At 40.8% G+C, this 22,295-nt stretch overlaps 1 protein-coding gene across 5 annotated transcripts in view; it reads right to left on the bottom strand.

The window, feature by feature from the left end:
• PALM2AKAP2 (PALM2 and AKAP2 fusion) overlaps positions 1-22,295 on the bottom strand; it is a 267,455-nt gene that overhangs the window by 205,620 nt on the left and 39,540 nt on the right. For 4 of the 5 annotated variants that reach the window (XM_058043266.1, XM_058043271.1, XM_058043267.1 and 1 more), the window contains one exon: positions 12,280-12,360. In XM_058043266.1, coding sequence (XP_057899249.1) covers positions 12,280-12,360 — 81 coding nt within the window. Of the gene's footprint in view, positions 1-12,279; positions 12,361-12,541; positions 12,654-22,295 lie in introns of those variants that run through there. The other variant, XM_058043268.1, reaches the window with a different exon arrangement.

Below are 22,295 nucleotides of genomic sequence, written 5' to 3'. Positions count from 1 at the left end.
ATTTGTACTGCTCATTGCCATACTGGAATATGTGAATATTGTGACTACTGCAAATACAGTGAATATGCTGTACTTTTAGAAAGAACCCCTTCACTGAGAGAGCAGCAGCTATGCTATGTACTGTCTGGTATAAGTAATCCTTCATTTACTGCAAGAGAACCATTTCTTCAGGGCTAAATCCTTCAGCAGAAATTAGATCATATCATTAAAAAGGCTTTCTGTTACTGAAGTGGAAAGGGCACTGGGCTTGAGATCCTCTAAGTTGCCAGTGCTCTCAGGTGGTTTGTTTCTCTGCGCAGAACTGAGAATTGGGATTGTAGAAATAATTTGCAGCTTCACTTCATTTAGTTTGTTCAAGCACAGGAAAACCAACTGAATTTGCATCAGTTTTGCATCATGCAAAAACTGAAAAAAACCGGTCACAGTTATGTGCACAGACCATAGGGAGGACATAAATAAGTGAAAACTGTTGGACAGGACAGAAAGAAATTGTGCCAAATGTCTGAATGCAGCAGACACAGTAATGGTAGATAAAAGTGGTGCATTGCAATCTTACATGCTAACATTTATTAGATGCTTACATTTATTCCACTTGCATGCTTCAGGACAGTGAAGCCGGAGGGCTTTAAGCTGTTTACATTTAGTGCTAGCAAGGAAATAATGCATAGCTTCTCAAATGCACACAGTAGAATTAATACTGTATAAGCAAAGAAACCTTTGCTGTTAGTGCTGCATTTTGCTTTAATGTTGCATCAAAAGTTTAAGTATCAGAGGACATTTTATTACAGCAAGTAAACCTTTTAGCATCCTTTTCATAAATCATTATGCTTACTCCATGCCACCTCTTCACTCCCTGTTTTGTGAGTTGATTAGTTCTAACCATCAGTCTTGCCAATTTTGAAACAACTTCCATAACCTTTTTTCATAAGAATAATAATTTGCAGTCCTATATATAGTGTGATAGTGTCTTAAACTAAGGCCCAGATGCATCTGTCAGACTTGTCATGACTTTTTTTGACAAGAGAAAAGGCTCAGTCCTTGCTGTGCTGCTACCTTTTGAGGTAGTCCCTTAAACAAGATTTTTTGTGTGTTTTTTGAACTTGCATATGTTTAGGAGCAATTAGTACTGTCTCTCCTTAAAAGCAAAGCTTACTGAAGTGCAGTGCTCCTCTGTCTCCTGAGTTCAAGGGAGATGATAATCCTGAGAAGAAACAAAGGTCAAAAGTTGACCCAAGACAGCCTCCTCCAGTAAATGTGCCTGCTCTTGTGAAACACTTCTGGACTATTCCGGGTAATTATGGTCTTCTGTGCCCTAGAAAACAGCCACTAATGATCCCTAGTGTAATTCCACTGAAATCAAAGTCACTTTTATTGAAATCTTTGCCAAATTGAAGTTTTGCCAAAAGTCTTAGCATTTTGCAGGTTGAAGACCATGAGGCATTAACATTTTAGAGCTGAAGCTATTAATATGAAATTATTTTCTCCCTCTATCCACTCAGCATTTGTGCCATGGAAAAACATGAACACAAAAGGTTCAAATCTACATATAACCAGCCCATGCCTACTAAAAGAGTGCAATGAACATTTTTTGCACGTCACATCTGTGAGTCAGATGTTACCCCCAAACTCTCCCATTGGGATGCTAGAGTAACTGTCTGCATTTCAGATTTGTTCTCTGCATTGCAAAAAGTTACCTTGGGACAAAAAGGGTGAGGTTTTTAGGCAGATCTAGGCTCTGGATGCTGCATTGAGTCTGACTTTGCTGTTTGGCAGCTACCTGCAGCCCCCGTGCCACTCAGTGGATCCGTACAAGAGGGAAAGCCTCCCAGAGCAGCAAAGCCTGTTCTGTTTGTGCATGCTCCCAGGCATCTGCCTGGGTTGTTAAAACTGAGTTTGTAAGGGACACAAGTGCAAGAATGACTGCTGTCAAAAATGCTCTGAGATTCCTCTTTTGTCCTGTCTACTCTTCTTCCTCTCCAAACTCAGCATTTCTTGCTGTTGTACTCTTGTGCCACTTGAGCATCCACCTGGCTCTAACCCAGCTAGTGCAGGCCACCCAGCACGTCTGGGTCTGGCTTGCTGATGCACAACTCTCTTGCTAGCGTTAGCAAAGAGGTCACTGGGACATGAGGGACTGAGATTCTAGAAAGACTTGTTTTTCTAGAAAGACTTTGCCAGCAGGCCTTCTCTTGCCTTTCAAAAAAAATGGAAAGAAAATATTATTCATGTGGCTGTAGTGTGAGTAGGCATGTTAATGTTAGATGCCCTTAACCATTTGTGCATAAACATGCAAATGCAGAGCGGGGCTATAGATACAAACTGTATGACAGGTAAGTCCATCTGGAAATAAGCAGCCTCCTGGAATGTATTCCTGAGTGATGATGCAGTATTTAATTTTCCATTAGGCAAATGAAACAGTCTGCCTCTGCTCAGACTGATGCAGAGTTTTCCTATGTGGGTTTTCACTGTGAGAGAATCCTCTTGCAGAACAAAGGAGAGGTGTGGTCCTCAGCAAACACAAGAGATTCTGCACTGCTGCAGGATGGATGTGGCCTTGTATGGTATGACTCTCCCTGGAAGGGACAACCAGCCATTTCCAGCTTGCTGTATTATCTGGTTTTATATACTAGCAAAACTTTTTGTTGCCTTTCTGGTTATCGAAGACACTTGTTTTAGCCCAAGGAGCATGTCTGCATGATAGATGGATATGATTCAAACATTGCCCAGATTAGGGAATTAAGCTAAGCTGAAAAACTTGCAGCTTTACTGTAGTCTTTACTTGAATGACATTGTCATCGTTTTCACATGTATGATGCCAGAAAAAAAACCCCCGAAAAGTATCCTAGCTGGTAAAGCTTAGCCAGCTCAAGAGCAAAGAGCATGTTTATAAAGAAGATTAAACTTTATCCTGTAGAGTTGCCAGTTTGTTGTTGTTATTCTTTATTCAGGAAATGAATGAAACATTTCTTAGAAATATCTTAAGGAAGTGATGTCTTAAAAATTTTTTAAGGAGGTTACATTTAATCCAAGAGTTGCAAAGGTTGTACAATAGTCAGTTAATGTGTATTCATCACACAGAATATTAAAACACATTGACTTAACTTTTTCCATCATTTTTAGACCTGCCCACTGTAATTGACAACCTTTTGTGACCAAATATTGGAGACTGATGACATAACCTCTTCCTAAGTTTCTTCTCAGCCACACAGGTATGGGTAATTTGCCTGAGCTTCTCCTTTTCATAAAATCCTTACTGTATTGGACCACTGAGGCCAGGCAGTTGGCTCACCAAAGGAACTGCTGCTCGGCCTGTCCCCAAAAAACATGTCTCCTTTTTCCCTACAGCTCCTGAGTAACAGAATTTTACTACAGCACCAGTGAGCCACTAGGCTGTGGGTATAAGGGGGGGTACACGTGAGGAGATTAGAAAAGAAATAATAAAAGATGCAAGTAAATAAGGAAATAAAAATAAACAGTGGACACTATTATAAGCCCTGCCTGAAATCACGGCAGCCAAAGACTTTGCAGAGATTATCTTTCCGCCTTGTTTGCTTGCTGTAGCAGGTCCATTTGACTGCCCTTAAGCTATTCTGAATATTTACACAGCCATTGCTTTTTCTCAAAGCACACATTCAGGGCAGCAACAGAGAAGACAGGAGCATGTAGCACAGTGCCACATGACTGCAGAAACAGGTGAAGGAAGACTGAGATAGATGATTTGTGCTCACTTTGGGAAGGGCTGCATCTCAGCTGGGTCCTGCACAACACGGTATATTTCAGTGTGAGCCACGTGCAACCGGAGCTGCAGATGCAAGGAGAAGGCATGTCTGTGGCAAGGGACCTGAGGGATGGGTATGATGATAGCTGTAGATGGCTTCTTCAGGAAGGTCTCAGGCTTTGACTGTTTGAAAACCTCACAGGAACAGAAATTGCAGCTGTACAAACAGAGGTCCAGTCAGGAATGATTTTTGGGAGAAAAAGCAACAATTGGTTTATGTTGTCTGAGAAAGCTTCCCATTCATTAGCAACATCACCAGTGTAAACTTTCTGAGTACACAATGTTCAGGTCCCATTTATTTAACTTTGTAAATCAAGTAGACAGTTGTTTCCAGTCAAAGATGAAGAAAAATTAAAACCTAAGCTCTTTTAGCTTCAAGGAAACCCACCACAGAAAAAGACATTGTCAAGATTCTACAAGAGCAGATCTAAAGTTTGCATCTCTCTTGAGTATCTCTCTCATTCAGATCATTCATCAGCTACAGAGCACTGGCCTGTACAGACTGGTTTCACTGACAGGGATCACAGGTATGGTCCAACACAACGTGTGCGTTTCTGACATTCATTAAAGACTTGAGATGACATTGAGATGAAACACAATGAACACTAAGATGACAGTTAAGTCAAGCACAGCTTCTTTTCTACATATGTTTTCTAAACATCCAGTCTATCAGAAAGTTCTGCTTGAAGTAACAGGAAAATACCCCTTCTGGAGAGTTGTGTTTTATGTTGGAGATTTAGGGTTTATTTTTCTGTGTCTCTCTTTCAGAGGTCTATGTACAATTTCAGACTTTTTCATTGCAAGATGATAATGATGGCTCTGTTCAAGGTAAAGCATCAATAAATCAGAATAAAAAAACAAGTGCCAGTGACTGCAGCAGAGGTGAGGGAAGGGATGAGGAGACCGAGCTGCCTCAGCAGGCAGATACATCAGGAACATAGCTTGCAAAAGGGGATGCAACAATGAGGTCCCACATGGCCCAGCTTGGGAGCAAGTGTCCTGGAGGTAGGGCATGGGATTCTGTCCTGGTCAAGAATCCACGTGTATTCAGATGAAGATATGCACGGGATAAACCTGCTCCTGTTGACACATAAATTGCTTTTTAACTCCATGAGAATATATCTGATTCCCATGGAATTTTGGAGTTGGAATAAAAAAATACGGCTGGCAAGTTGGCTGAAGTTTCTGGCCTTCATGTGGTTGGACTGAAGACCGAATAAGACCCCCTCTTAAAGATACACACAGGAAAAGAGTGACCACAGTTTTACTTCCTGGTGCCAGAAATTTAGGTATGCTTTGGTTTTCCCTGCAGGTACTCACTCCATGCTTATGAAGGAAGCAAAGCATAGCAGTGAGAGAAGTAAAAATTAATAAAAAGATAAATCTTTTTGAATAGTTAATAATCTGAGATTTCAAAAATTGTCAAATCTCTCCCCTCAAAACAAATAAGCTTTGCAAGTTATCATTACTCCAGAGCCACAGTTGTTTTGCATTATTATCTCCCAAAAGAATGATTTCCCTCTATATTCAGTCTCTCCTTGGCTTCAGTTTATCACTCCTTCCCAAATACACACATCAGTCAAAAGAGGCAAAAAGAAAAGGTATACTTCAGAGATTCCTTTATTTTGTAGTCTTAAAATTTCTTATATTCATTATTTTAAAAATCTGGATTCATGTGATATGAATTTGGTTTTGAACATGTTTCAGGCCATTGGGAGGGGCAGAAGTTGCAGAGAGCTGTAAGCTTCCTTGAGCTGCCTAAAACAAAATCTGCAGGAGTTGCCATGAGGTGCTCAAAGGACTTTGTTACTGCTTGAAACCTGACTGCTAATTTTGATGAATTTCGAGGAACTCCTGCCTGTATGGCATGTTTATTTACATGATCATCCCAGGAGAACTCTGCCCCAGTTCAAAGCACAACTCACACATAATATTTTTCCTAAATAAAAGCACAACTCATAGAGGGATCATACCAGAATAATTACAGCTGTGTTTCAATGGCGTGCAAGCAGATAAGGAACACGAGTTAAAGGACTAAAGCTTTATTTTATCTAAAAAATAGAATTGTTTATCCAGGCCAGCTACACAAATTGTTTACCACATCTCTCTGTGGTAAACAATTTGTGTAGCTGGCCCGGATAAACAATTCTATTTTGTAAAATGATCTTTTCTTATTACTGAAAGATTTTAACTGGGGATAGTTACTTAGTTTTATGATCCAGAAGAGAGTGTCTTGATTCTCAGTTTAAATCCTGGTGGGAAACAAACTTCTCATGATCAGGTGGGTATCAGCCCACAGGTGCTAATCATAGAAGAGGACAAAGAGGGGTCTGTGTTCCGTGTGCTCTCAAAGTGGAAATTTCTCTCTGAATTAGTTCTTAACCTCTCCATGTCCCAAAAGTGCTGATGAGGCTCTTTACAGACAGTTAAAAATGAATTTGTGCCCATATGCCCTGTTCCTCATGGGGGCTTCAACTACCCCAACACCTTTTGGAGGGACAATAGCAATGCATAACTAATCCAGGAGATTCCTGGAATGCTGTGATGATAACTTCTTTCTACAGGTGATAGAGGAGCCAAGGAGAGGAGGTGCTGTGCTGGATCTTGTGCTCACCTGCAAGGAGCGACTGGTGGGAAATGTGAAGCTCGAGGGCAGCCTTGACTGCAAACACCATGAAACAGAGTTTGAGATCCTTAGGAAAGCAGGGAAGGTGCATGGAAAGCTCACTACCCTGGCCTTCAGGAGAGCAGCCTTTGGCCTCCTCAGGGATCTGCTTGGTTGAGTACTATAGAATAAAACCCTGCAGAGAGGAGGTGCCCAGAAAAGCTGGTTGGTATTAAAGGATCACCTTCTCCATTCTCAGGAATGATTATCCCCATGAAGAGAAAGCCTGGTAAATATACCAGTAGGTCTGTGTGGATGAACAGGCATCTCCTCGACAAACTCAGACACGAAAAAAAAGCCTATGGAGGGTGAGAGCAAGGACAAGTGGTGAAAGCAATTCCTCCAGGTGAGGAATAAAAAGGGATTGTTCAAGAAGCCAGGGATGAGATCAGAAAAGCTAAAGTCCTGATGGACTTTAATAGGGCCAGAGACATCAAAGGCAACACAAAAGGCTTCTAGAGATGTGTTGGTGATAAACAGAAACCTAGGGAAATTTTTCAGTCTCTCCAGAAAGAAAAAGAATACCTGGTTACCTGGAACATGGAGAAGGCTGAGGTGCTTAATGACTTTTTTGCCTAGCCTTCACCAGCAAATGTGCCAAACAGACTGCCTGAGATGCAGAAGGCAAAGGCAGAGACTGGGAGAATGTAAAACCACTCATTGTAGTAGAACAGCTAAGGAACCCGAAGGTGCACAAGTCCATGGGATCTGATGAGAGGGCTGGTTGAAGAGGCAGCTAAGTTATTCACTTTACTTGAGAAATTATGGAAAACTTACAGTTTTCAGTGACTGGAAAAGTGGACACATATCCTCGGTTTTTAAAAAGGAAAAAAAGAAGACTGTGCAATAACAGGCCAATCAATCCCATCAGCGCCTGGCAAGATCATGGAGCAGGATCCTTCTGGAAACTATGCTAAGCCACATGAAAAACAAGATGATTGGTGACAGCTAACATGGCCTCATTAAGGGAAAATCATGCTTGACAGATTTGGTAGCCTTCTATGATGAAGCCATAAATCATTGCTGGATAAGGGAACAGCAACAGATGTCATCTTCCTGGGCTTGTGCAAGGCATTTAACGCTGTTCTACATGACATCCTTACCTCTAAACTAGGTTTTGGGGAATATTGCACTGACCATGTAGGGAATGGAGACTGTATGACACTATCAAACATTTTTTTTGTGCTTGGCTTAGTTGCCATTTGGTTAAAGGATTAATTTACTTGAAAATCATAAAGGGATTTGTTATAAAGAAATAACAAAATTCCTTCATTTGCAAAAGTTATTTCTTTTTTCCCACGATGTTGTACATATATCAAGAGAGAGACAGACATATCTATATATATTTTCTGACAGCAATTCTTTTAAGAATAGATTAAATTTGGGACAGTGATATAACTGGAACTATAAAATTGAAATTTATTTACAGATAAGATAGTTTCAGCTAAAACTATACCCTAACAAAATCTCTATAAGATCTCTATAAGAATGTGAAAAGGCTTTTCTTTTCTTGAGAGTAAAGATATAATTATGTTTTAGATTGTGCTCATGAACTACAGTCTTTAAGAAGCAGATCTTAAAAGAAATAAGTCCCTAATATTTACACTATTCCAGAACTAATATAACTGTGGAAAATGGATTTATTGCAGTTGTAATACTTAAAGTAACAGAATAGAAGTAATTTTTCATTTAATTAGGAGGTTTTGTTTATTTTGTTTATTTTATTACCATTGGCCACCAAACAGACCACCAGACAGTAAACAATAATAGAAATTCTATTGAACTAATAAAGGAGGCAGTCAGATTTTGGAAGAAACACTCCTATTCTGGAGTTTATTCAAAACAGTAAATATCTCTGGTAAAATAAGTCTGTCCAACTGCTGCCTAGCTGAACAAGTTCTTAAAAGGAGTTATTGCTTGGAGGTTGTATTCCCCAGTTCTACTAATCAATCAAAATAAATTTCAGTCTTTCTCCAGAAACCAAATAATTTTGATGGATACAGCACAAAATATGTTTGGTGTAAGGTGAATTTTGACCACTTCTCTGATTTTAAACGATAGAAGCTGGTCATACCTCCAGTTCCCATGGAGGTGTGATGCCCCTTTCGTAGGCATATGGCCAACAAACTGCTGAGGCATGAAGTTTAAACTTTATCTATTGTTAAACAACAACAACTACAACAACAAAATTACAACTCTATCTGCCAACCTTGTGTTATATGGGAGAAAAAATATTATTTTCATATTAAGGACTGGAGTAGATGTGAGGTTAGGGGAGCTCTTGTAAATGGACTCTTATTAGATCAAAAGAGCATGTTCAATCTCAAAAAATGGGGCTTCAAAGCATCTTTATACCTGTTCCAATACCTAGGGCCTTTCCAATGAAGGCACCTGATTGTAATGTAGAGAAGTACACCTCCTGCCTTCAACAGAGAGCCCCAATGGCCCCAAGGTACTACACAGTCAGTCTGTGCTCACCAATGTCTTCCCTTTGCAGCGATTCACAGAAGAGAGGACATGGTTTCACTGTCAGCAAAAAGGGAATCCGGTTTTTAGAGCCTATACGACCCTGGACTCTCTGCTACTCCAGAGTTTCACATTTGAAAGGCTTTACTTGAGTAACTCTGAATCTCACATAGACCACTAATAGCTGAGCTACACTTTTGTCCTGATGTCCCCAGCACCGGCCTCATACTCAGGAGCCTTTGTAACATGTGTTGCCAAAGCCTTGCTCACGTTCAGGGGTGACTTTTGCCTGGTCTAGTGTGTGCCGGGTTGCTGTGCCTAAAGCAGTGGGACAGCACCTGCTGCTGCCTTATTTTCAGCCAGATAAGTAACAAGGGAAAAACAAATGAAGTGGTAGTAAAGTCATTTCGTCAGGGGTCTAATTGGCATCAGCAACTTGAAAACTGCAGGTAATCAGTGTAAACATTTGGAATAAATTATTTCTATTAGATATTTTTCCAATGTGAATAAAATTTTCTGAAATTAACAGAAACCCTGTGGCTTTCAGAACCTTTATTAGGTAACCAAACATGCTATTTTACACAGTGCATTTTAAAAAGAAAATTACTCTGACATTGCACAAAAAATGAAGCAAACCCATTGAATACTGGCATGAGTGTCTTTGTGTGAATTCAAGCTGTTATGCTTGTGGGATCAACCCAGATACTGCAGACACAGGATTAACCCAGATTTCATTTTCAAAGGTTTCTTCACAGCAGATTTTAATGAACACTGATATGAAATCCTTACACTCTATATGGACATCAACAGCCTCGCAGCATTTTGAATAAATACAGGGGTTTCCTAGGAAAGCCTGGTCTTTTAACCTGGATGTATGCCTTGCACAGAATTAGATGAAATTCACATAATTCGGGAAATGAATTGTGTTCTACTTAGCACTCTGAGGGAAAATAGATGCACTTATTTTGGTCTGGTGTGTCAGACTGGGGAGCCATATCAGACTGAGGGACTATATTCATATCAGACTTGGAGCCCCTGCCTTGGAGGGGCTGAGGACAAGGAGGGTGAAGCGAGGGAGAGCACTAGGGAGGTGGCAGGGGATACACAGTTTTGCAAATGAGCAAATCAAACTGGCAGGTGAAATAAAATGTTGGTCAGCACTTCACTAAGCAACCAGAACACTGAATGATGTATGAAACAAAAATGCAGTTTTCTTCATCTGTCTCCAAAGAGAAACAGAAACACTACCAGCCAGTGCCTCTATCTCCATTTTTAAACATGTTTATTATTTTAGGAAGGTTCTAGCAGCAATGAGGATGAAATCTGCAATCCCAGTTAGACTTCTGCTATCACCTCATTCAGATCTCCCATCAGACAGTTGCTTGGTGGTACAGGCAGCTCGTGGAGCAGCAGTCACCATGACCACTCCTGTAAAAGCACCACAGTTTTCCTCTGGTGACAAGTGATGACACTGAATAGAGAGGTAGTGTAGATTTTATCATACCCTGATGCTCACTCTCGCACACAGCATTACAGACCTTAAGTCTGGCTGTGATTTTAGCTGAAAAAGCTGCCATTTTAAATGTCTCTGCCATTAAATTTCTGTGTCCTGATCTCTCATTAGCGTCCTCTATGATTACTGCTCTTGCTCCAGCCTGTGGGTTAAAAAATAAAGGGACACAGCTATTTTTCATGTATGCCTCTGAAAAAATCCATGCAGCAAAAATGAACCTCCTCTGGTGGGAATCAACATAGCAGGGCTGCAGTCAATGCCAGTCTACATCAGCTGAGGGGCTGATCCCACTGCACAACCTTAAGGGATTTTACTTCTCCTAGGGATGATGATAAAACATAGAAACAGCTATATCAAAGTAAAACAGATGAAGCAGAAAATTGACAGAACTGTCTACCCAAAAGGCTCCATTTAAAGAATTTCACAAAGAATCATAATGCAGTTAGCTTGGAAACAGTTAACATGCTAAAAGGAGTCATCAGCTTGGTAGCAAAAAGGAAAAAAACAAGCATCATGAAGGTACTGGAAGAGTACTGCACTGCTATGCTGCAGCATCCTATAGTTATCTGAAAAAATTCTCCCCTGCCTGTACTCAACGGAAGCCTGAGCAAAATGGCAATTCCTGTTGCCCCACAGAAATGCAATCACATCTTTGACTGGAAACACCAATGTTTGACATCCACAGACTGGTGGTAAACTTGATTGGGGCATTTATGCAGGCTGATATCAATTACTTGGACTTAACTGCATTGTGTTTACCAGAAAAAGAGGAATAAATTGCAGAACATGACTGCAGGGTCTTGGAGAGGCAGGAGAATTATCCTGCCTGTAGCATAGCTTGCAGTGTGGTCTACAAGTGCATGTGTGCGCACAGATATTCTGCACACCATCTCCTGATGCAGGTGCACTGTTCAAACACGTACACACACACACACACACACACATACATACACTTATTCCACAAACAACCTAAATATCTTAATTCTAAAAACACAGCTCAGCTCACTTGCTGTGAGGATAAACTGTCCAGTTCTAGTAATCTTTCTCAGATATTTTAATCACTGAAATTCCTCAGGCTCCCCTACTGAACTAATATAGCAAGATCTGACCCACAAATTCTCACTGGTTACAAAAAGACCACATGTATGTTTTTATTCTTATCTTTGCTATGCAAAAATATGCTCCTGACAGGAGGGATAAGCAATAGAAACAGAAAGGATGGCTTTCAAATGATGCTATCTGCAGCTGTCATGGAGACCAACAGGGACTGGGATTGCTCGGCACCCTGTTAAATATCAAGGCGCCTCTCCATGTAGATACACACATATGCATCAACACCTTCCCTGCATGTACATACATGCCCATTTTATTATGCTATGCACACCTAATAGTATCATCCTACAATGAAATCTTTCCACACATACACAGATGCACGCTAGCTAACACTCCTTCTGCAATGCACACACACAAATCCTAACAGGCACCAGAGAAATCCAACACAGCTCTGCAGGCAGAAAGTGCTGGCTGAAGCCATGCAGTGCACACCCAAGCCACAGCGATTGGTGTCTCATCATTATGTATAATAAATAACAGCATTTAATAATGTCAGCACTGTTGTGCTGCCTGCACTCACACCCTCCCGACTCCATGCTCCTAAACCGTTTAAACAACATGGTCCTGTGCATGAAACACACGGAATGAAAAGCAGGCAGGACATGATCACTGCAAGAGATAGGCTCCGGCAGTGAAAGCTGCTTCATGTCAGAGGGGGCTTTTCCCAGCTTTCAGACGTGTGATCTGCATGTCTAATAATGAACAGATTTAGTCAATCCATCATTTCTGGCATCAGTCCCTTACCTTGAAATGCTGCAGCTGAAGTATCTGGTCCTCAAGCTGTTGTCTCTTGCCTTCTATTTCTGTCTGCCTTTTCCTTTTCTCCTTGGAAAAATAATTTTGAGAGAAAGAGAGAGAGAGAGGGAGAGAGAGGGGAAGAGAGAGAGAGAGAGAGAGAGAGGGAGAGATATCTCGTCAGAGAAATGGAGGCTTTAAGGGTAGCAGATTCGTAACAGCATGTAAGCAGTCAAACACATCTGTACAGATGTCACCAGTCTCATTTCACCTGCTCCTCTGCCTGCTGGTATGCAAACAGCAGCGTCCTGGGAAGATGCCAGCCCCAGACTGGCTGGTTACTTGCCAGTAGGAGAAATTCTCGCTTGCTCCCAGCAGCCGGAGCAGCAACAGTGCACAGTCCCAGAGGAGGGGAGAAAACAGGCATAACAGCTAAGAGAGAAGTTAAAGGGACAAAGATGTGATTTTCCATTTGACATGCTGGGGCCAAAACCATGGATACTGGGGTGCACTCTTGGGACAGCAAAATGTCACAAAAGCAGGGGTGGCATCATGGAGGAAGAGAGCAGTCTGCAGACCTCATTTTTCCCCAGCAGGGTTGGTGGTAAGGCTTTCCCTAGACTCAATGGGGGAAGATGTTTCAGCAAGATTGCTGGGATTTACATCCAAAGTAAATGGGATTGGTAACGTCCAGCTGTCTGTGTTTAATATTCAAGTCACCAGCACATGCCAGCAGCTGGCCCTTACCAGCTCCCTAAGCTGGAGTGACCGAGTGGTGCCAAGGACAGCAGAGTCCTGTGCACAGCTGAGCTGCTACAGCCCCGCTCCTTGCCACTCGCCTGTGCCCAGGCTGCCCCTTCAGCAGGCAGCAGACTCTCTCAGGTGTTTCAAGAGGAGAATGACCTGCTTTTTCCCCCTGCAACACCTTCCTCTTAAGCAGGTAAACTCTTTGCTTTTGTCAGCCTTCTGCACCTTCTTGGGAGCATTTCTCCTCATCCATCCATCCATCCATCCATCCATCCATCCATCCATCCATCCATCCATCCATCCATCCATCCATCCATCCATCCCCATCCTGGACAAGGTTCCCTCTCCTCAAGACCTTTTCTCATTTTAGATTTTGCAGCCAAGACAGAAATACTGAGTAATAAATGAAGGCATTCAGCCTCTGTTTTTACTGGAACAACGGTTTTTATTTCTTATCTGCAAACCTAATTTTTTTTTGTTATTTAAATATTTCAGTAACTGTAAGGTTGGGTTTGAAAACATTTGGGGATTCCTTAAATCCACAAAATAGTTTTTTTTTACTTATTTCTAAGTGTCCCACTGATGCTCTGGGAATTCTCTGCTTTCCAGGGATTTCAAGCCTTCATGCCTCATCCTTAAGAGTATATGATAAGATTCTGCCTGTGCAGAATTAATCATCCTTATGTTGGATGTTAAACAAGGCATTTTGGGAGGAAAACATTACTTTTACAAGGAAGATCAGGAAACTTAAAACAAATTATAAGTTAATGTCAAGTTCACTAAAAACAAAGCAAAACACAGAGGTAGAAAACTTCCTGGACCACTTCTGCCAAAGAGGTAGATGCCAGAATGGTGATGGAAAGGCTGGAGTAACGAACCCATAAGAAGCAGAATAGCTAAATGTTGCATACACTAAGCTGTTCTGTAATGTTTTGCACACTCTTACATGCTGGTTATTTGTGTATATCTACATTTACACACACAGTCCGCATTGTCTGCAATATGTAAGACTACTGCTGAACAAATATATCCTCATAGAATAGAATTCTAGAATCATGGAACGGTCTGTGTGAAAAGAGACCTGAAAGACTATCTTGTTCCAACCAACCTGCCACGGGCAGAGTCACCTTTCACCAAAACCTGTTGCTCAGGGCCCCATCCAGCCTCACCCTGGACTCTCCCAGGGCACCCAAAGCTTTCAGGCAACCTGTTCTAGTACCTCACCACCCTCACAGTAAGGAATTTCTTCCTAACTTCTAATCTAAAGCTACTTTCTTTCAGTTTGAAGCCATTTCCCCTTGTCCTGTCTCTACATGCTCTTGTCAAAAGTCCTCTCCGCGTTTCTTGTAGGGTCCCTTCAAGTATGGGTAGGCTAAAATCAGTTCATGCCTTCTCTTTTTCAAACTGAGAAATGCCAATTCTCTTAGCCTTTTCCTAGGAGAGCTGCTCCATCCCTCTAATCATCCTGTTGGCCCTCCTCTTGCTCTAACAGATCTGGTGAAGTTGTTGTAGAGTAGGAAAATCAGAATTTCCAGTAACTAAAATGTCACAAACCTTGACATCTCACTGGTCACACACACAGAAGACAGTTTTCATTTATGCACATACAGGCATACAGAATTTTTGTGCACCTTGAAAAATCTTTCTGATAAAGAACTGTGATCTGTGGATCATCACTCCTATCCTCCAGTCTGCATTAGCCCTTTCCAAGCTTGAAGTGAATAGGGTATTAGATGGTTATGGGCTTAAAACCCCAATATTATTCAGGGACATTTCTTGCCTTTTTTTTCATTCTGTGATACTAACAGCATACATGGAGTCTGAAAACCAGAATTTGTTTTGTGTTTTGTCCTCAAACAGCTGGTCAGACATGGACCAGAATAAAGCTGTTCTAAAAACTGTTGCAGTAATGGCCTAATATTCTTAGAATAAGGATAATTCTGCCTTTTTATTCAAACTGGCCAGGTGAAAAAACATTGGATTTCCTATATGCAGGCATTAACACCCCACATTTGACACTCCATAGGCCAGCATAAGAGACACACATCTTCAATCTAGATTGATAAGTGCGTATATACATATATATATATATATATATATATATATATATATATATATATATATATACAAACACACATATGTTTATACATAAGTTTGTATGCACACACACATACACACACACATATACACACACATATATATATATATATACACACACAAATGTATATGTGTATGTATTCTACCATCCACAAAAAACTTGCCACTAAAATATGTAATAGAAACCACCACTATAGATCCTTTGGCTGGTTGTGTCATGCTGTATAATGGATGTGACAAGAAAGCCTTATAAAAGATAGATGAAAACTCCTTTTCTTTTTGAGAAAGGGAAAGCACTTAGAGTATTTTCCCTGTAGGCAGCAACACAGAAGGCACTAAAATACTTGAACTACTTACTAACTAGTGGATTTCTGTGGAGTTAAATTGGAATATTGCTCACATTTCCATTTCACTGGCATTCAGACAGCCTGAGTGTGTATGCCTTTATCCTCTGATTTTGTACAAGTTATGGCTGAGAAATATGAAAACAAAAGTACTCTTTCCCCCCACCCCGAAAGACTGTGCAAATCAATCAGCTATCAGGGCATTCCGCCTTCAGGCCACTATATCACATTGCATTTAGGTTTATCCCAGTCACTGAAGGTTGGGACTATATGTGTACCTGGTTTATGTAAGCAGGTTTTAGAACAGTAGAAGACTGGACTGGATGACAAAAATCCTACAAAACTCATCATGTCAAGGTTTTAGACATGATGTCATCCTCCACTTAAACAGTCCTCTAATTCAGTACTTTACTGAAAATGTGGGATTTGAAGCACATGCTTAACTTGAGCATTTGTTAAAGCACTTTTCTATGAGTAGCGCAATACATCTTCCTCATTACTTTGTCCATCTTCTCACAGAAAACTTTTTTTCTAGGTGTTCCTGCTAAATTACAAATTTCTAAGGGTCCTGGCACCAAGAAAATAAAAGGCTTGCTTTAAACAAAAATGTTTACTCCAGAAACTGGATTGAAGAGAGGTGGAAAGACTGGAACTAGTTTTATTGCGATTGTGGCATGTTCAAAGGAAAACTCTTGTGTCTTTCTGAGGTGTGCTGCTTTTTTAAGAATACAGATAGTTGTGACAGATAGTTACCCTTCCAAAATGGTAGAGGAGTTCCATTTGGGAGGTAGTCTCAGGGCACTCTGAATATTTGAGATATTAATGAGCAAAACAGGATTTAACCTTTGCATCTCTCACTTCACCAAATTACAGGGAAAATGAGAAAGCTAAAATACTTTTATTTCCCCACTCAGATCTACAGGATGGGAAAAGAACAGAGGTCAAACAGGAAGTTGACTCATCTTGTGGAAAAATGAGATTTGTATTCAGGCATTCATACATGGATGTGCAACCTGTATTATTTATTTATTTTAGTTTATAATAAATTTATATCCAAGAAAGTAGATTTGGAAAGGATTAAATTCTTAGCTCTAAAGTTGGTCAGGGGCATCTTCCTACTGCTAAAAACCAAATATATGAGATAGTCAGTAAGAATCCTTGCACTTGGAAGAGCAAGAGGCATTGGGAGGATCAAATAGAGATCATTAAAATAATGGAAAAAGCCAGCAGACATCTCTGCTCACTGTGTTTTCCACTGTGTTTTATCACAGAAAGGATAAAAGGGCCATCAAGTGAAACAGGATGGGGCAGGTTTGAAGCCAATGCAATGGTCTGCTGTGGAAATCCATGCCTCAGGATGCTGTGGGTTCTAGAATGTGATGGATGTCCCAGGGGAGCCTGGCGACAGTCAAAGAGAAGGAATATTGTGAAGACAGTTTACTACAGAAACTGAAATACACCTGGTTCAGGAAGCCCCTGAACCACATATGATTTTAAGGTCTTCTGCAAAGTTTTTGTAGGTTTTTGTCTTTCTTTCATTGTTAATCTTAACAACTACTGACTTTTTTGTCTGAATAGTGCATTACATTGATCAAAAAAACCTAGAGTTTAGTATCACATTTGTCAAACTCTTTCAGTCAAAACAACTATGACAAGCACAAACTAGTGCTACAAATTACAAAAAACTCAGACCCAAAGCAAGTATAGGATCTTGAAGAAAACAAGTTATACCAAAACTAATCTCTGTAATACTGCAGTCAGAGAATCCTTCATTTTTCCATTACAAAATAATTTTTGTTCTTGTTTATAAATCTGACTGCAGAGTGCGGGAAGTGATACAGAGATTACTCAGCCCACCAAGCCGTAACTGTCTGTGGAGAAACATGCACCTCTACCAATCCTTGGGGCAGTAAAGAGCTGGTAAAGCCCTTTGATCTACTTGCACTGGCAGAAGCATCTGATTTCTTTGCTTTAAAGCCAGCTCAGCCCTGAGGAGAAAGCACACCATGAAGCAGCACGGAAGCTAAGCACTATTTGATTGACCTCACTGTGAAAATACAGGCCTAAAATTGATGTCAGGCTAAGGCTCGCGGTACAAGTATCCAAAAGAACATGCTGGGATAAAAGAAAACATCCCCAACTCAACAGAAAATCCTACAGAGGTCCTGTGAGCCTTGAGGAGAAGGGTGGCACATCACTGCATCAGTAGTTTCAGAGGTTGAGGTTGTTTTCTTTAATCCCATTAAAATAATCCTGCATGCCAGGCAAGCATCCAGCTAGACACAGAGGTTATGACAATACAAATGTTGTGACAATGTTTGTCTGTTGTGACAATGCAAAATAAATGCACTTAAAAATGGCACAACTGGAGGAGAACTATAGTCTTCTTAAAAGCAAGGAAAACAGTTACAAAAAACTGTTATCAAAGAATTACATTATTTCTTCAGCAAGTAACTCTTTTCTTTGCTCTGCCCGATTGGTAGATATTATTCCTCCTGTATTTAAAACTCAGATATTTTTAGGGCAGAAAGTGGGGAAGAAAAAAAAATCCAAGCAAAAGAGCTCCTGATCTCTCATTTTTCTATTGCCATTTCAGAGACACAGAGAATTTTGGCAGAACACTCTGGGTTCTGTACAAAATTTCAACCTGCAGTTGTCATAATCCCAAAACTCCACTCCTCAGGGAAACTGAAACTTTCACAGGGTGGTGGTGGTCACCATTTTCACTGTGGTGACTACATGTCTCTCATAAGTGAAATCAAATCTGTATATTTGTTTCCTCTTTTGCTGTTTGGAGCAACGGTTCACAGGAAAGAAAACGTTGAGAGAGACAGGCTACTTTACTCTCTTCTTTTTCTCTTCTGTTTCCCCCCCTTCCCCCCTTCCTCATTCATGCCAGGTCACCTCTTTATTTTCCTCTTGTGCCTGAAAGCAGGAAACTCTCCTGAGACCAACCATCCCTAGCAGTTGCAATGATGCAGCCCAGTATTGGCAGCACTTTGCAGACTCCAGTTGTGAATGTTTCCTGCTGGTGTGAACAGCAGGCAGCACAAATCACAGCACCAGAACAGGCAGAACCGAAGCAGAGGCACTCTTATATCGGAATAAACACACCTCCAAGGATGGTGGCAAGATGGATCATCTCCTTTTGGATCATCAATGCCCACCTTCAATACTTGCTGCCAATTGTCTTGCATGACTGTTCTTGGTGAAAATCCTGTTACAGGTAGCCATGCAGACTCTGTAATTGCAAGCTGGGGCTTGTCTGGTTCGTCCTGTTTTGAGCACTGGGAAAAATATATGTTGTTTCCAATTATTGGAAATTACTCTTGCTGCAGCTCCTCTCTTGCCATGCTCCAGATAGAATCAAGCCTTTGCCTGTCTTGAGATCCATTTTTTCTCTGCAATTACATGATCAACAAGACATAAATGTAAGCTACTGTCTTTATTCCCTTAGGCATTTTCCTGCAAGACCCTCTCTGCCCTGGTTCCCTGAAATCCCACGGCCACCTCCCTAAGCTTTGTTTTGCTTGAAACATGAGCGAGGGCCAACTTCCCTGCACTTGTATACTGGAATACAGCTTCTGAACTTAACAGAACTGCACTCTCTGCTTCTGTGTAGCATCTAAAAGACTCCTGTCACCCTCCTTCACTCACACTTCTCCTGTGCAGAAGGCTTATTTCTGAAAACACAGAGTCATTATTTCAAGATTCCTAGGTGTCCAAGACCTTGGTAGCCCACCTTACTGGACCACCTTGATACCTAATAGAAGCAAGTTGTATGTTGGAAAGTTCTACATGGGATGCAGGGATAGCAGGATACAGCCTGCTGCTGCAATGATTTTCATTATCTTCAACAAACCTACATACTTCGTGATAAAGCTGTGTCCATTTCCATTACTCCAAGCAAGAAGCAGATGGGTTATCGAGGAATGAACAACAGGAGTTCCCAACTGCACAGATGCAGCAGACAAATGCCTCAGGGGAGCAAATGAAATCCACATAAAAGGTAAGGGCTGGGTTTAGCTCTCTTCCTCATGCCTGCTCTTTCCACAGTTGTACACACAGCAGGAAGAAAAGCTGAGACTGGAGACAAGGTGAAAAACTCATGATCAGCTATGCCCTCTACCTCCTCTCTTGTGAAACTGGTATAAAACGGAGATTATTGTCACAAGGGTTGACTCTCATTACCCAGACAGCTTGCCACCGCACGCACCAAATGACTTGGCACGTTTGTATTGTATATTAATTCACCAAGTCAGAACCAGGTAACAGAGTAATTAGAAGAGCCTGGAAGTTATGGAAATGCTTTGTTTTTCATATATTGATCGGGCCCCTGCTAAAGGAAAGGCAGAATTACTTGCAATAAGGTAACTTTCACTGAAACTTTGCATCTCTTTTCCCTACTAGGGAGGGTTAGAGAAGTTACTTGCTTATGAACAAGGTAAGGGTGGTTTGAGAGAGCAAGGGTGGTAAAGAGACATGGGTACCAGCAACCAACCTAAATGTTCTCCCAGTAAAGGAACAAATATTTCTGGTCTGAAGGCCCCTTTATTGATGATTTTTGTCACCTGCATGCAGAATACTAGTTCTTGTAAAATTTATTTGGTCTATTTCATCTAAGAGTTAAGGCTGATTTCGCACTATATCAAAGGATGGGGTTCTCCTGTGCTGACCTGCTAAAGCAGATAGAATAGCTCTGCTTCCACATGTGTATTGCCCCTAACACAGTGTTCAAGCATGAGACATGAAATAATCCACTGGTCTGTTTGGGAGATCAGAGGAGGAGTTTGTAACCCTGTAACACTAACTGCAGCTCAGGGCTTTTGAATGATGAACATTTCCTGACTGCCACAAACCCACTACTCACTGCCAATGTCATAGCTGAGACTATCCAAGTCAATACTGTCCAGGAGGAGAAGGGATCATCTTTGGTGAGGACAGCAATTCCCACAAATCTCTAAAGGGCTGCAGCAAAAATTTCAGCTGCTCTGTGTGCTTGTAATTATAGCTCTCTGGTCACTGAAGGAAACCACCATGATGCACACAGACAATGACTGCTTAATTAAAATCACCATGCATCTCAAACAACAAATAAAAGGATGGCACTTTTCCCAGAACAACAGCCCTTACCAAAAACTGATGAACACGGGAAGGAATTTCCTTTTCAAAAATTCCCTCATTAGCAATTTTGAAAGGGGACATAATGGAAAAATGTCTCATTGAGATGGTGAAGTAAAATTATTTGAGGACAAAACATGGTTTCTCTGGTATCCCATAGGGAAATCCCCACTTTGATGGACCAGTAATACTCATTTTTATGCAACTCAGATATTATATGCAAATCTTCCTTTCACTGAATGCTACTGGGTCAGTGGAAACAGCTTCAGGTCTAATGCATGGGCATTTTTGACTGGGCCACCACTACAATGAGTCCTTGAAGTATGAAAAGTTTTAGTGAACTTCCCTGCTTTCCTCCCATTACTGAAGCGAATATGGACTGACACCCAAGATGCTGCTTCCCTTCAGCTGCTGACAGGAAAAAAAGTCTCTCTTTCCTGTGCATTTACAATTTGATCGTCAGGCTCTTTAGTAGCTGCTGGGAGGTGACCAGGAGGATCCTTTCTGTGAGATGCAACAATGAAGCAAACAGTTACCACATAAATGTCAGATTCCCACCCTCTATTAATTCCATCAGCATGTCTTCCAGAACTTTGAAGTTTTTACACTAACCCTGAAAATGGGTATGAGCTAGAGGTTACCTGAGTACAGAAGCAACCTTCTCTGGAAAGAGTCATTCTGCAGAATTATTTCTGGAAAGGGCTCAAAAAACTGTATAGAGCCTGTTAGTATAAATGATGAAATGATTTATCCATTATTCTGGATAATCCTTAATAGCAGTTATAAACGACAGGCAACTACACCTCATTACCTAGTGCCGACTACAGCTAACCTCCAATATCATACATGTAGCTTTCTAGCACTGACCTCCCACTGCAGCCTGAGCTAGATGAAAAATTCTGTCTTCATCTAGCAAATTGCCTTTCTTCCTAAAAATAAGGTGAATTTTCTAGATTATGTCACGCAGAATAAAATCTGAAACTTCTATTTTCTCTAGACAAACAGCAAAATTCTCAAATAAGCTACTTTTTAATAAAGTATTTTTTCTCTGTATTTTTCTTAAAAATATATTTTGGGTAAGGAATGTTAAGCAGACTTTACATTCTCATTCACAAAAGTAAACAATAGGGAGTTTCTTTAGTCTGAGTAGACTATTTGCAGAAAATCAGTTCATTAACTTTCCCTACTCTCATGTTGCTACTAACTGGCTTTGGTTTAAATCCATGCCATTCAATGTCTTTCACTGTCTGCTGCCGAAAAGAAGAAAGCCAGGACTTGGTCTGTGGGCATAATTTAATCACATTTCCACAGCTTCAAATAAAAGTCTTTTGTTTACCCTCATGCCCCATACAGTCCTTAAATACCTCTTCATACTGCCAGTGAGGCTGTTGTAAAGCCTCACTGTAAAGGTGGAAACACCTCTGATTGCAGCTGAATATACAGAGAAATTCCTATACAAGGTTTATCTAGAAATGAAAAATAAATCACAAGGATTTTAAGGCATCCAAGCTGAAGCTATGATTGCTTATGCTGGTTTCCCCCTAAGCAAATGTCTTGTGAGGATCTCCATGCATTATTTTTCACTTGGTAAGAACTTAGAAATACCAAGACTGGGATTTAAGTGGAATTTGTTTTCCCTCTTTATACATTTTAATTGCAGATATGACAGGCATGTTCACCTCAAGAAATATAAAACTTCCCCAAGACATAGCTCAT

Source organism: Melospiza georgiana, chromosome Z, assembly GCF_028018845.1.
Source record: "Melospiza georgiana isolate bMelGeo1 chromosome Z, bMelGeo1.pri, whole genome shotgun sequence".
NCBI lineage: Eukaryota > Metazoa > Chordata > Aves > Passeriformes > Passerellidae > Melospiza > Melospiza georgiana.
This window is presented reverse-complemented; position numbering and strand designations above follow the sequence as displayed.